This window comes from Agelaius phoeniceus, chromosome 16 (genome assembly GCF_051311805.1).
Source record: "Agelaius phoeniceus isolate bAgePho1 chromosome 16, bAgePho1.hap1, whole genome shotgun sequence".
Classification (NCBI taxonomy): domain Eukaryota; kingdom Metazoa; phylum Chordata; class Aves; order Passeriformes; family Icteridae; genus Agelaius; species Agelaius phoeniceus.
In genome coordinates, this window is record NC_135280.1 from 2164084 (window position 1) to 2176608 (window position 12525).

The following is a 12525-nucleotide window of genomic DNA, read 5'->3' on the forward strand; positions in this document are numbered from 1 at the left end:
AGGAAGGAAACCATCACAGGGGCTCTGCTTCAAGGGTAAATCTCAGATGGCATCGATCTGAAATTCTCTTTGTCATGCTGGGGAGGGAAAAAAGCTTTAAAAAATACCAAGCACCAAATCTGACGCCATCCTGGGTGCAATTAGCCCCAACCTTAATCTGTCAGAGCTGTGAGATCATACAGGTTGCATGAATGCTAATAAGCATTTGATATTTGTACAAGCTTTCTGGGGATGAATAATTCAATTGACTTCATCCATTAAATTTCCCCTATTAAGTTTTCAAACCATGGCTGGGTTTTAATGGCTGGGGCCACCTCATCCTCCAGACGAGGGGGCTTAATTAGGAATTTTAGCACACCCTGACTGAAATCTCTGTGGCTCTTTGGGTTTTGAGCAGCTCGTGTCTCTCTGCTGGAGCCCTGCTGAGCCCCTGGAATAACTCCAGCTCACACCAGGTGAGTGCTCCATCCTCTCCCAGCATTATGGTGCTCCCACAGGCTGCTTTAGCCCTTTCTTTCCACGGGGTCAGCCCCTCTCCGGAGGTTGGGAAGGTGCTGAGGGGCTGCTTGGGATGGGGGATGTGAAGGGAAGGTGCTATGGGGCTGCTTGGGATGGGGGATGTGCAGTGGCACCGATGCACCCTCTGGATTTTGGCACCATTCAATGATTCTGTGGGTCCCTTCCAACTCAATATTCTACAATTCCACGATTCCCTGGCATTCACTGATGCAGAGATGTCACCAGGAGTGTCCCACACCCAGCTTGGGCTGCTCCTCATGCCAGGACCCTTCACCTGTGTCCCTCACTTGTAGGTCAGCGTTGGGTTGTTTTTTTCCAGCTGTGGATGTTGGGCTATCCAGTGAAAAATAAATCTGTTCACAACGAAAGGGGGAAAATGCCAACAACCCTCATTAAGTCACACCACAGGGAAGATCCAGATTAATGATTTGAATATTTGATTGAAGTCCCCTGGAGCAGCTTCTTCTGATTCTGCTTTGCCCCACGTGGAGGCACAAGCTGCCGAGGGCCTGTGGCCACGTCTGCAGGGTCTGCTGGATGCATGGAAAACAGAGTTCCCACCTGAGTTATTCCCAAAAAATGCAGCCACCACTGGACACAAGCAGGAGGGCTCCACGGCTGGCAGGAGAAGGAGCTTGTTTACCCTTCCATCTCCTCCTGCTTTTATTCCTTATGTCCCTATCAAATCCAGCTGTCCCTCTGGGCACCATCTCCCCGGGTCTGCCTCACCTCTCCCCTCCCTGCCTCTGTGTCAATTTATTCTGACTGGCTCATTAATTCATTTTGCTCGTTAACCAAAAGAAACCTCACCAATGATAACGAGTTCCAACACAAATGAATTCTTCAGGGAAGACCGGGCACTTCACAGCTCCTTGGCAGCGACAGCGTCCGTGCCCAGCAGGGCCCCTGGCATGGGGCTGGCGGCCACATGGACACAGGGATCATCCCTGCAAGTGTCCAAGGACAGGCTGGACAGCAAGCTGGGATAGTGGAAGGTGTCCCTGCCCGTGGCAGGGGGTGGAATTGGATGAGCTTTAAGGTCCTTTCCAAGATCAATCACTCTGGGATTCAGCCACGGAACACAAAACCCACCCAGCCTCACCCAGGTGCCTTCCCACCACCAGGTAAGTGTGAATTACAGCAGAATTACAGCAGGAATATCCCCCTGTGTGTGCTGCTGTGAGATCCCACTCACCCCCTGTTTGATTTGAGCAGCAGGAGCAAAAGGCAGGGAAGACAAAAGGCAGGGGAGCTCCCTGCAGCCTCCTGGCAGGCAGGGATGAGTCAACGCTGTGCAAACAACTCTAAAAATACAAAAGCTTTATGGCAGATTAATGACACCATCAAATGTATTTCACTGGCCATTTACCAGGTGTTGATCATAAATATTTGGGATTCAAAATAAGTGTTTGTGCTGTGCCACCGTGGTGTTGTTTGTGTCTCTCCCACCCTCACTGGATCAGCCCTGGGGCTGCTGTGATGGGGCTTGAGCAGGTAATGGAGACAAAGGAGCTGCTCCTGCTCCCTCCCTGCTGCACAGGGTGTCTCTCCACTCTGTTCTCCAGGGAGCTGCTGCTCCTGCTGCAGTTGCAGTGGATGAGCCCAGAGCTGGGGCGATGGGCAGGAGACACAACCCACAGGTATGCCCTGCTGGCACTGGAGCCCCTGCCTGCCCTCCCCAGGGCTCATCCAGAGGTGATTCCAGGGGAAACCCAGGGAAAGGGCTCAGCACAACTCTCCAGCCTCCCTGGGAGCTCCTGGACCCAGAGCCAGGCAGCCTGGGCAGGTCACAGTGCCTGGGCTGGATTCAGGAGCTCCCAGTGCCAGAGCTCCCAGCAGTTTGGATTTTTTTTGTTTCATTTCTCCAGCCCTTGGCTCTTGCTGGGAATGAAGCAAACATAATTCCCTCAGCTGTTCCACTTCGTGCCTCCAGCACAGAGGTCAGTGCTGCAGGGACTCTGGGAATGGCTCTCCAGGAGCTGGGATCCAACCTGGAAAAGGTGACAAGTCAGTGATTAGCAGGACCTTGTCCTTCCTCCCTGGGAGGATGACTGTGGCTCCAAACACCCTAGGGAGGATTCCTGTGAAAATCACAGTTCTGGAGAAGAGGAGAATGTTTTAAACAGCCAGGAGAAACAGCAGCATTGCTAAATAACACCCACGGGGTCACCACCACACACAAACCTTCATCATGCTTGGAAATCAAACTCTCTGATGGAGCATTAATTAAGTTTTCCAGCAGGATAAAACCACTTCCTTGCTTGGGATTTCACTCTGCTCACAAAGATTAAAAATACAGCTAATTAAAACAAGGCTGGCATGCAAAGAAGGGAGGAATAAAAAGTCTTGCTATGGCTGGGAGGGGACAGAGTCCTTCCAGATGCAGGTACAGATGACTCACGGCTGCTGAATAACCCCCCTGCCGTCTCTCTGCCATGGGGAAGGTCTCCTATTGCTGGGAGAACTCCTCCAGCAGCTGTATATCACCTGCCAGGCAACAAAAATGTCCTGAAATTGGCTCCAAGGTAGCTGGTAGCCAAGTGCAGTGTTAATTAAACTGCCTCACTAGCTGCTCCAGACAGCTGCTCCAGAACAGCTCTACTTCCCCCCCATCCTTGATAATTTTCAGTTCAAATGAATTCTTTTCCCTGAAGCATTTCTGAAGGGCTGTGGAGAAAGGATAACATTTCAGGCATTCCCTCCCATCCCTCCTGCTTCCCTGTCCCATTCTTCTCTTGGCCAAATTTGTTTGGCCTGAAAAACTAAGTTGAAATAGGTACTGACAGAGAACACGTCTACTGAAATGTGGAAGGGCTCCCTCCACTCCTCCCACACTTCCCCAGAGAGTCTGGCAGCAATGAATACCCCAAAATTCCACAGGGAGAGGGGAAGGCAGCCTAGGATGTGGAAAGGAGGAGAAGGATGAACCACAGCCAGGCTGGGCAGCCTCCATGGCCCTGACCTGGTGTGTGGGCAGCAAATTCCCTGGCACAACCACGGTCCCGATGGGCCAGCACCGTGTCACCAGTCCAGAACTGTCACAGCACCAGGCCAGCAGGAGAAGGAGCTTGTTTACCCTCCCCTCTTTGCCCTGCTTTTATTCCTTATGTCCCTATCAAATCCAGCTGTCCCTCTGGGCACCATCTCCCCGGGTCTTCCTCACCCTCTCCCCTCCCCGCCTCTTTGTCAATTCATTCTGACTGGCTCATTAATTCATTTTGCTCATTAACCAAAAGAAATCTCACCAATGATAACGAGTTCCAATACAAATTAATTCTTCAGGGCCAGCACCATGTCACTGGGCCAGAACTGTCACTGGGCCACCATCAGAACAAGTCACCCTCAGCAGATCCCAGCGGGTGCAGCTCTTAAAAAGCCCCAGCACATCCATCCTTATTTACACACTCAACTCCCCCTTTCCTTTTTTAATTAGAGCGGGATAATTAACCCAGCACCGTGCTGTTCCCTCCTTTTCCCGCCCCCATCCACACCCAGCGGTGTCAGGGCATTTCTCCCGCTCGCCATGGTCAACACCCGCCCTGCTGAGGGCACCGCGGGCCCCTCTCCTCACCGCTGGGGCTGAGCCTCCAGAGAGCACAAAATCCACCATTTCCCACATTCTCCCTGCCAACATCAACTGCTCTGGCCCTTGCCCGGCAGCATCATCTAGTGGCCATGGCCTCCACACATGGAATTGTAGGATCGGGAATATCCCGAGCTGGATCATCCCAGCCCGTCCTGGGATCCCGTCCGGCTTCAAACACCCCAAACCCCCGCCCTGTGCATCCCTCAAAGCGCTGTCCCTGAAGTCCGGCAGCTTTGGGGTCGTGCCCAGCCCCTGGGCAGGCCGAATCCTCGGTTGGGGTTGCTTCAGGCTGAGATTAAATTATAATAATGATAAATAAAGTTCTGGACACGTGGCGGTGCGAGAATAACGGGGCAGCGCCGGGCGGGCTCAGCGGCTGAGGGGAGCGGGTAGGATCCGCCTGGGTACACCCATGCCGGGGGTGCCAGGGGTTCCGGAGGTGGGGTGGCCGCGTTTTGGGGCGATTTGGGGACGATTTTTGGGTGATTTTAGGGCGACTTTGCGGATCGGGAGCCCCGCGAAGAGAAGCGAAGCCCGGTGCCGAGGAAGTTTGGCCGCTGCGCCGCCCCGTCCGTCGCCACGGCAACCGGCGCGCCCGCCATGGCGGCGCCCAGCGTGTTCCTGCTGGCCGTGAGCGGCGAGATCGAGAGCGGGGAGGTGCGGGAGAGCCGGGGACACTGCGGGAAACACACCGGGACAGCGCCGAGGGATGGGGGGATCGCCCTGGCCCGGTCTCGGTGCTGCGGCCGCCCGCGCGGGATGAGAATCTGAGCCCCCCATCCTGGCCGGCCTCAGCCCCAAACCCAACCCATCCTCATCCCACCCAACCCTGCACACCCTCAGCACCCCCAAACCCAACCCATCCTCATCCCGCCCAACCCTGCACACCCTCAGCACCCCCAAACCCAACCCATCCTCATCCCGCCCAACCCTGCACACCTTCAGCGCCCCCATAACCCTGCCTAGCTTCATCCCCCTTAACCCATCCCTGTCTTAACCCTTCCCAAACTCATCCCAGCCTCATCCCCCAAACCCATCCCAGCCTCAATCCCCAAACCCATCCCGTCTGTCCCAGTCTCGCTGGCACAGGCTGCCCTCAGCATCCTGACTCGGGCAGATCCTCACCCCCAGAAATTCCCAGGGAATTCCCAGTAATCCCTCCCCCTCTCTCTCTCTCTCTCTCCCGCAGTTCCCGGGATTCGATGACCTCTACTGCAAGTTCTCCTTTGTCTACGGCCAGGACTGGGTCCCCACGGCGGTACCGCCCCTGTCCCCACCCCGTGTCCCCCTGTCCCCACCCCCGGGCTCAGCCCGACCCCAGACTCACCCCCTGCTCCCTGCAGGGCCTGGAGGAGGGAATCTCGCAGATCGCCTCCAAGAGCAGCGTCTCGCCCACCACGCTGGTCTGGAACTTCCCCATCGACATCACCTTCAAGAGCACCAACCCCTTTGGCTGTGAGTGCTGGGGGGGGTCTGGCCCTGGTGCCAAAGCTCCCCCCTCACCCCCATTTCCTTGCAGGGCCGCAGATTGTGCTCAGTGTCTACGGGCCTGACTTCTTTGGCCACGATGTGGTCAGGGGTTATGGAGCTGTGCACGTGCCCTTCGTGCCAGGCAGGTGAGTGCCAGCCCGACCTGCAGGGCTCAGACACATCCTGGTCTGGTTATTCTGCTGTTCCTGAAACAAAAAAAAAAACTCCCAAAAATCTCCTCATCGTGCCCTGTCAGTTCACAGAGATTTTCTAGCAGAATTCTTTCATCATTAAATAAGTTTTGGTAATCCTGTAAAGCTCAAACTGGCCTGTAAAAAGGCCAGATATGAAGGTCAGCTCCTCACACAATAAATTCTCATTTATTGGAGGATGGAATGGAGGAAAATCTATAGTTCCTGTGCAAACAAACCCTTTCTGTGTGAAGGGAAAGTTCCTGGTTTGTCAGGAATTCTGTGCCTTCATAAATATAAAAATGCTGCTTTTTATTCATTCCTGAGGTTCTGGGCTCTCCTCTTGGTTTCAGGCACAAAAGAACCATTGCCATGTTTGTCCCAGAGTCCACCTCGAGGCTGCAGCAGCTCACAAGGTAATAATTAATGACTTTCATTCATTAATGAATGAATTTCTCTCCTGTTCTCAGCCACAAAGGCATTTGCAGCTACTCAGTGGTGCAGAGGTGTCACTGCTCTGTGCCATAACCAGCTTTGTGTTCTGTGGGTAAAAATCACATTTTCAGGTGTCTGGGTCTTCTGAAAAGCTTTCATAAACTTATTAACAACAATATTATTTATATTAATATATTACAGTAATATCAACATATTAATATAATATATATTAGTATATAGTACTATAACATATTAATATATAATATAACAGACATATTAATTACCTGCTACCTGCACTAAATTACTGCCTGAATCTTCTTGGTGCTGTTCTGGAAGGACAGCCACAGGAAGAGCAAACCCATGAAAAAACAATTCCCAATCCAATTTTTTTTTAAGAAACTCAAGAAGAATTTTTCAACAATATCTTTGCCACAGAAAGATTCTTCTAGCCCAGAAAAAAACCTGGATTTAACAAAATCTGTATGAAACCAGTTGCATTTTTTTTCCTTTAGGCAAAACTTACCTTTGATTGAATTAGATCAATAAAGAGAATCAGATTTCAAAACCCTCTAGGCAGTCTCAGTGACATCCATCTCATAGCCTGGATCAATCTCAGCCACCCAATTCATTATTTTGTATTTTGCATTCATAATTTTGTATTTTGCATTCATAATTTTGTATTTTGTATTCAATTTGTATTTTAAATTAATTACTTTGTATTCAATAATTCGTGTTTTGAATTCAATAATTTTGTCTTTTGTATTCAATGATTAGTATTTTATATTCAATTATTAGTATTTCGAATTCAATAATTTGTATTTTGTATTCATAATTTTGGTTTTTTGTATTCATAATTTTGTATTCATTAATTTGTATTTTGAATTCATAATTTTGTATTTTGAATTCAATGATTTGTTTTCTGTATTCATTATTTTGTTTTTGTATTCATTATTTGAATTTTGAATCCCGTATTCATTATTTTGTATTCATTAATTTGTATTTTGTATTCATTAATTTGAATTTTGTATTCATTAATTTGCATTCAATATTTTGTGTTTGGTATTCATTAATTTGAATTTTGTATTCAATATTTTGTGGTTTGTTTTCATTAATTTGAATTTTGTATTCAATATTTTGTGGTTTGTTTTCATTAATTTGTATTTTTCTCCAAGCTGGTTCACAGGGAGGCGCCCGGAATTCACCGACCCCAAAGTGGTGGCGCAGGGAGAGGGACGGGAAGGTGAGTCCTGGCAGCTCCTGCCTGCTGACAAAGAGCTCCCCTTGAATCCCTTTAATTAATCTTTAATTAATCTTTAATTAATGCCATCCCCTCCCCTCTGTGCAGTGACCAGGGTGCGATCCCAGGGCTTTGTCACCATTTCCTTCAACGTGATCACCAAAGACCTGCACAAGCTGGGCTACGACGTGGGCCAGGGCCAGACCACCGGGCCCCAGGGGCTGCAGGGCTTCTGAGGGCCCCAAACCCCAGGGGCTGCAGGGTCTCTGATCCCCCCAAACCCCAGGGGCTGCAGGGCTTCTGAGGGCCCCAAACCCCAGGGGCTGCAGGGTCTCTGAGCCCCCCAAACCCCAGGGGCTGCAGGGCTTCTGAGGGCCCCAAACCCCAGCGGCTGCAGGGCTTCTGAGCCCCCAGATCCCCAGGGGCTGCAGGGCTTTTGAGAGCCCCAAACCCCAGGGGCTGCAGGGTCTCTGAGCCCCCCAAACCCCAGGGGCTGCAGGGTCTTTGAGGGCCCCAAACCCCAGGGGCTGCAGGGCTTCTGAGCCCCCCAAACCCCAGGGGCTGCAGGGTCTCTGAGACCCCCAGGAGCTGCAGGGCTTCTGTGCCCCCCAAATCCCCAAACCCCAGGGGCTGCAGGGTCTCTGAGATCCCCAAACCCCAGGGGCTGCAGGGCTCCTGAGACCCTCAAATCCCAGGGGCTGCAGGGCCTCTGAGCCCCCCAGAGCCCCATGGGCTGCAGGGTCTCTGAACCTCCCCAAACCCCCTTAGGCAGCACAGGGGCTGCACAGCCTCTGAACCCCCCCAAATCCCCTGGGCCCCTGCACAGCTCCTGAGCCCCCCAAAGCCCTTCTGAGGGAAAGGAGGAGCTGCTCCAACTCAGTCACTCCAAAAAGCACCAGCCCGGGAGGATCTGGGATAACAGCCAAGCCTGATCCTGTCAGCCAGGCTGAAGTGTTTGTGGAAATCGACATTATTGGTTAACATGCAGTGTTTTATTGATGATTATTGTATTTTAGTCAGTGTTTTTAGGGGTCAAGCTGTCTCAGAGTAAGGCCTGTAACAAAATATTTTTATAGCAGCCTTTTGTACACCTTCTTATAGAATTAATGACATGGAAAGTTTAGAGCTGTAGCAGTTTCCCTGCAGTTAAAACTTTGCAAACCCAGTTTCTCTTCAGTGATATTTTTTTTTTTTTTTGGCAAAAGAGGAATTGAAATTATTGCACCTTCCAAAAATGGTCCTGTGAAATGCAACCCATTCTAAGCTTTTTTAGGCTGAATAAATAAACTCTGTTGTATCAATGGATTCATTTGTTTTTCTGCTGATAAAGGGGTTTCTTTGTTTTTGCCAGCATGTTTTTAAGCCCTAAATCATCTGAGCTCTGCTAAACTTAAAGGTAGAAGAGAAAAAAAAAGTGTTTCAATGCAGTGACTAATTGCTGAGTCATTTTCCTATTTAGTTTTGGGCATGTAACCTCTTGTGTTTGACTGCAAATCCCAGGAGAACGACACCATCTCCCTAAAAGGGAATTCCAAGTGTAGAAATCCCAGGAAAAACACACAGGGATGAGCCACAAATCCTCCAGGACACAGCTCAACAAAACACCTGGGCAGAGATTGTTCTGATCCACAGTGGGATGGAATAAATTTAATTTCTGAGATCATCAGGTAGCCACTAGAACATGGCTGGGGGCAGCAGCACCTTTTATATAACACAGAAATACTTTCCAAACGTTTTTAGGGATAATTTTTCATCTCCTGCCATGTTTTTGTTGACTCCACACTTGCAGTGGAGTTGTTTTGGTCATTTGTAATCTCTGAACTGAGTCATGTTGGAATCCAACTTCAGAAGCATTTCCTGTTGGCTCAGAGGAGACTCGAGGAATTTTGTTTCCTTTTCAGCAGTTTGGGAAGCAGGATAAATATCAGAGTTTGAAAGGCTTGGGAGGCAAACACTGAACCTCCTGCTGCTGCCCAAGGGCCAGTTTTCCCTGGAGCACAGTTCCTGCCCACATTCCAACTGCAGCAAGGCTGCACAGGAGCCTGGCACAGCCCAAACCTGGGCTTTATTCACAGCCAGCTCCTCGCCCTGCTGCTCCAAAGCCCTGAATTCCTCCTGTTCCAAAGGAACTCTTGGCTGTTTCACCCCAGTGGCACCAACCAGACCTGAGCCAGCTTCCTCCTGACAGCTGAGGGGAAGTTCAAAACAATGAGGAGCAAAAATCCTGAACTCCCTAAGACAGGATTCAAGATCTTTGAGGCGTTTAAGCAGCTCTCTAAGCAGATCCCACACTGCTACCTGCATTCTTAGGGCTTTTTGCCTATTTTCTCTGGGTTTAGCTGGATTTTGGGGTGGTTTTGGGCTCCTCAATGGCTTGAACACATCTAAGAGCTTCACTTACCTTCCCCTAGGGCTGGGCAAGTTTCCTGTGAGTGTTTCCCCTCAGGGCATCACCCAGGGGCTGATGTTTGGAGTTTCCCAAGCCCAATGCCGTTGATATCCCTCAGAAACTTCTCCCAGAAATGGCCCTGCTGCTGCTTTCATCATTTCCTGGTTGAAATCTTTGCCCCTCAGGTGTGGCAATAAAATAAAAATTGTGAATAAAAATGGACACGACACCGTGAGCAGGGAGCGGTGCCAAGGAAGGGATTTAGGATCCCTAATGGTTCATGGAAGTTAAACCCTGGAAGCAGCAGTGCTTTAAGAGCAGCCAAATCCCAGTAAAAGCCAGCAGCAGAGGCTCACCCAGCTGGAACAGCCTGCTCCTTTCCTGGTTAATCATTCTCCCTTCTCTTCAAACCTGCACTGAAATTCCCAACCCCACAACAGCAGCACAAGGCTCTCAGCTGGAGCTCTGCTTCCCTCCCCTGAAATCCCTGCCAGACAGTGAAATTGGTCATTATCCTCTGAATTCCAGATGGGCAGGGAAAAAAGAAAAAAGATAAAAATCTTCTTGGAGAACGAGTCCTGGCACAGGAGGGGCTCCAAGGCCATCACAAACCAGGGAGCCTGGGAGAAGTTTGGGGTCTCTGCAGCTCTCCTGGCCTGGAGAGGCTTTGGATTCGCTCCATGGGAGTTTTCCTGCTGTTCCCCAGGGAGGGAGACAGCCAAGGACGAGGGCTGAACAGCAGCTTGGGGATCGAACCCTCCAGGAAAAGGGGAATCATTCGGGCAATCCTTAGGAATTGGCATTTACCGCCTTTCCTACCGAACAGCAGCAGCAGCTCCTGCCCTCTCGTGGCTGCTCCCAACCTTCAGGAAAGCGCTGAAAGTGATGAATAACGATTAACTCCGAGGCTGAATGAAGAATTCCGAGTTTTTCCCGTTCCTCCATGGAAGTGGCTCCGTGCTGGCTGCCCTGGCACTGCCCCTTGTCCCCAGAGCAGGGAGCAAACACCTCCCGGGGCCGCTCCACGGGGAGGGGGCTGAGCCAGGGATCTGAGCATCCACAAGAGGCTGCCAGGCTGCTTTACACCAGCAGCTCTGTGGCAGCTGGGAATGATCTCCATCTAAAAATGAGATGGATTCAAGCTGACAGCAGCTTCTCCCCAGCAGCAGTGTCAGGCTGGGAGCAGGAGATCTGTGAAATGCTCCAAAGGAAAACAAAAAAAAAGAATAGGAAAAAATCAAACACTCAAGCACAGAGCAGCCTGATTGGAGAGAATTGGGGATTTAGCTCCAATTCTGGACATGTTTGTAGTGTTTTCTCCCATTTGTGCCACTGGAGATGCAGGGGGATAAAGGCCCTGGATCTGTGCTGGACACAGATCTGGGGGCTCACAGGACAGGACAGCTGGGGTGGGAGCAGTGGCACAGCCAGGCTGGCACCCACAGCGTGGGGCTTTCCCCATCCTGGGGACACCCAGACCTGGGGAACAGCAGGAACCCCAACCCTGGGCTGGCAGCACCTGGAGGGGCTGGTGGCCCTGGAGAATCCACCCAGGACATCTCCAGGGTGTCCCTGAGCCCCCCAGCAGCCAGCCCCGGTCCAGGCACACCTCAGCAGCACATCTGGAGCAGCCACCAGCTCCAGTTTGGGATGTTCTCCAGGCCACACAACCCCCAGCAGAGCTGGGCAAAGGCCACCCCAATCCCACCCTGTCCCCTCCCAACATCACCCTTGGGGTGCACAGGGGATCCCTGAGGGCTTTTTCCATCAGCTGAGTCCTCTGGGAGGCAAACGTGGGGGAGCTCAACCCCAACCCTAAGACACTCGTGGGTATTTGTAAACCCAGGAGCCACCTCCGCTTTTGGAAACAAAATCTCCCAAACCTGCAGCTCCCACCCAACTCCAGAGCTGCCAGTGGCCTCCAGGGCAGCCCCACCGGGGCTGGGAGCACAGCACAGCACAAATCCCTCAGAACCCATCCCTGGGGCATGGAAAGCAGGGCTGGGCCCCCGGGAGGGAGGGAGGGAACAACAGGAGCTGCATTCCCAGCAGGATCTGAGGGATCCAGCCTTGTCCTTCAGAGGGAAGAGCAGCAGACACATGGAACTGCTGAAGGTGTCTATTTTTGGCTCCCTATTCAGGCCAGGATATTTAAGTACCCAAATTCACCTCAGAGAATATCATCACTCCATTTAGTGCCAGACTTGCTGATGAAGATATTAAAAAAGCAGAAAAAAAACCTCCTCCACCATCACCCAACACAACCCCAGGCAGCCCACGGACTCCAGGGCTGCTACAGCACAGCAGAGCTGGCTCCCTGGAGCTTGGAAAATCCATGAATTTCATTCCATGGCCACAAAAAACCCTTTAGGAAGAAGGCAGAGCTGGATTTCACAGGTTCTAGGAGAAGAAGGACACAAAGGTGTCTGATTATTTTCCATGGCAGGCATTACTCGAGGTGGTTCAGCTGCAGTGCTGTGGAGAATTCCAGGAGGGATGGGGATGGATGGGTGGGATTGGGAGGAGGGTTTGGGAGTTTTGAACATGAGGGGTTCATAAATCCCACTGGTTCCTTGAAACGCAGCTTGCAGGGTGTTGCAGAGTGCCAAAGGCAGAGCACGAGATGGGCCCAGCCCTTTTCCCACAGCTCCATGAAAGCAGCAGAAAGGGCAGAGCTGCACCCTCAGCCCAGCACAAA

The 12525-nt window shown here is 51.2% G+C and overlaps 1 protein-coding gene and 1 long non-coding RNA gene across 2 annotated transcripts; one reads left to right on the forward strand and one right to left on the reverse strand.

The window, feature by feature from the left end:
- Positions 1 to 2497: 2497 nt before the first annotated feature.
- Positions 2498 to 2967, reverse strand: LOC143695371 (uncharacterized). Its single transcript, XR_013184505.1, has 3 exons — positions 2921 to 2967; positions 2704 to 2793; positions 2498 to 2510 (listed from the first exon to the last, which is right to left on the reverse strand). It is a non-coding gene; the product is annotated as an uncharacterized LOC143695371 (long non-coding RNA).
- A 1670-nt stretch (positions 2968 to 4637) lies between these two features.
- On the forward strand, positions 4638 to 8743 carry B9D1 (B9 domain containing 1). Its single transcript, XM_077186958.1, has 7 exons — positions 4638 to 4762; positions 5295 to 5363; positions 5449 to 5560; positions 5625 to 5721; positions 6120 to 6182; positions 7374 to 7441; positions 7547 to 8743. The coding sequence occupies exons 1-7, from the start codon at positions 4706 to 4708 to the stop codon at positions 7672 to 7674; spliced, it is 594 nt and encodes a 197-aa protein (XP_077043073.1). The 5' UTR covers positions 4638 to 4705; the 3' UTR covers positions 7675 to 8743.
- The last annotated feature ends 3782 nt before the right edge of the window (positions 8744 to 12525 follow it).

What these genes read in the sequence shown, in the direction of transcription:
- B9D1 (XM_077186958.1), top strand. Translation starts at nt 4,706, where the DNA reads ATGGCGGCGCCCAGCGTGTTCCTGCTGGCCGTGAGCGGCGAGATCGAG. An exon ending in GCGAGATCGAGAGCGGGGAG is followed by an intron (nt 4,763 to 5,294) that starts GTGCGGGAGAGC and finishes TCTCTCCCGCAG; the next exon opens with TTCCCGGGATTCGATGACCT. An exon ending in AGGCTGCAGCAGCTCACAAG is followed by an intron (nt 6,183 to 7,373) that starts GTAATAATTAAT and finishes TTTTTCTCCAAG; the next exon opens with CTGGTTCACAGGGAGGCGCC.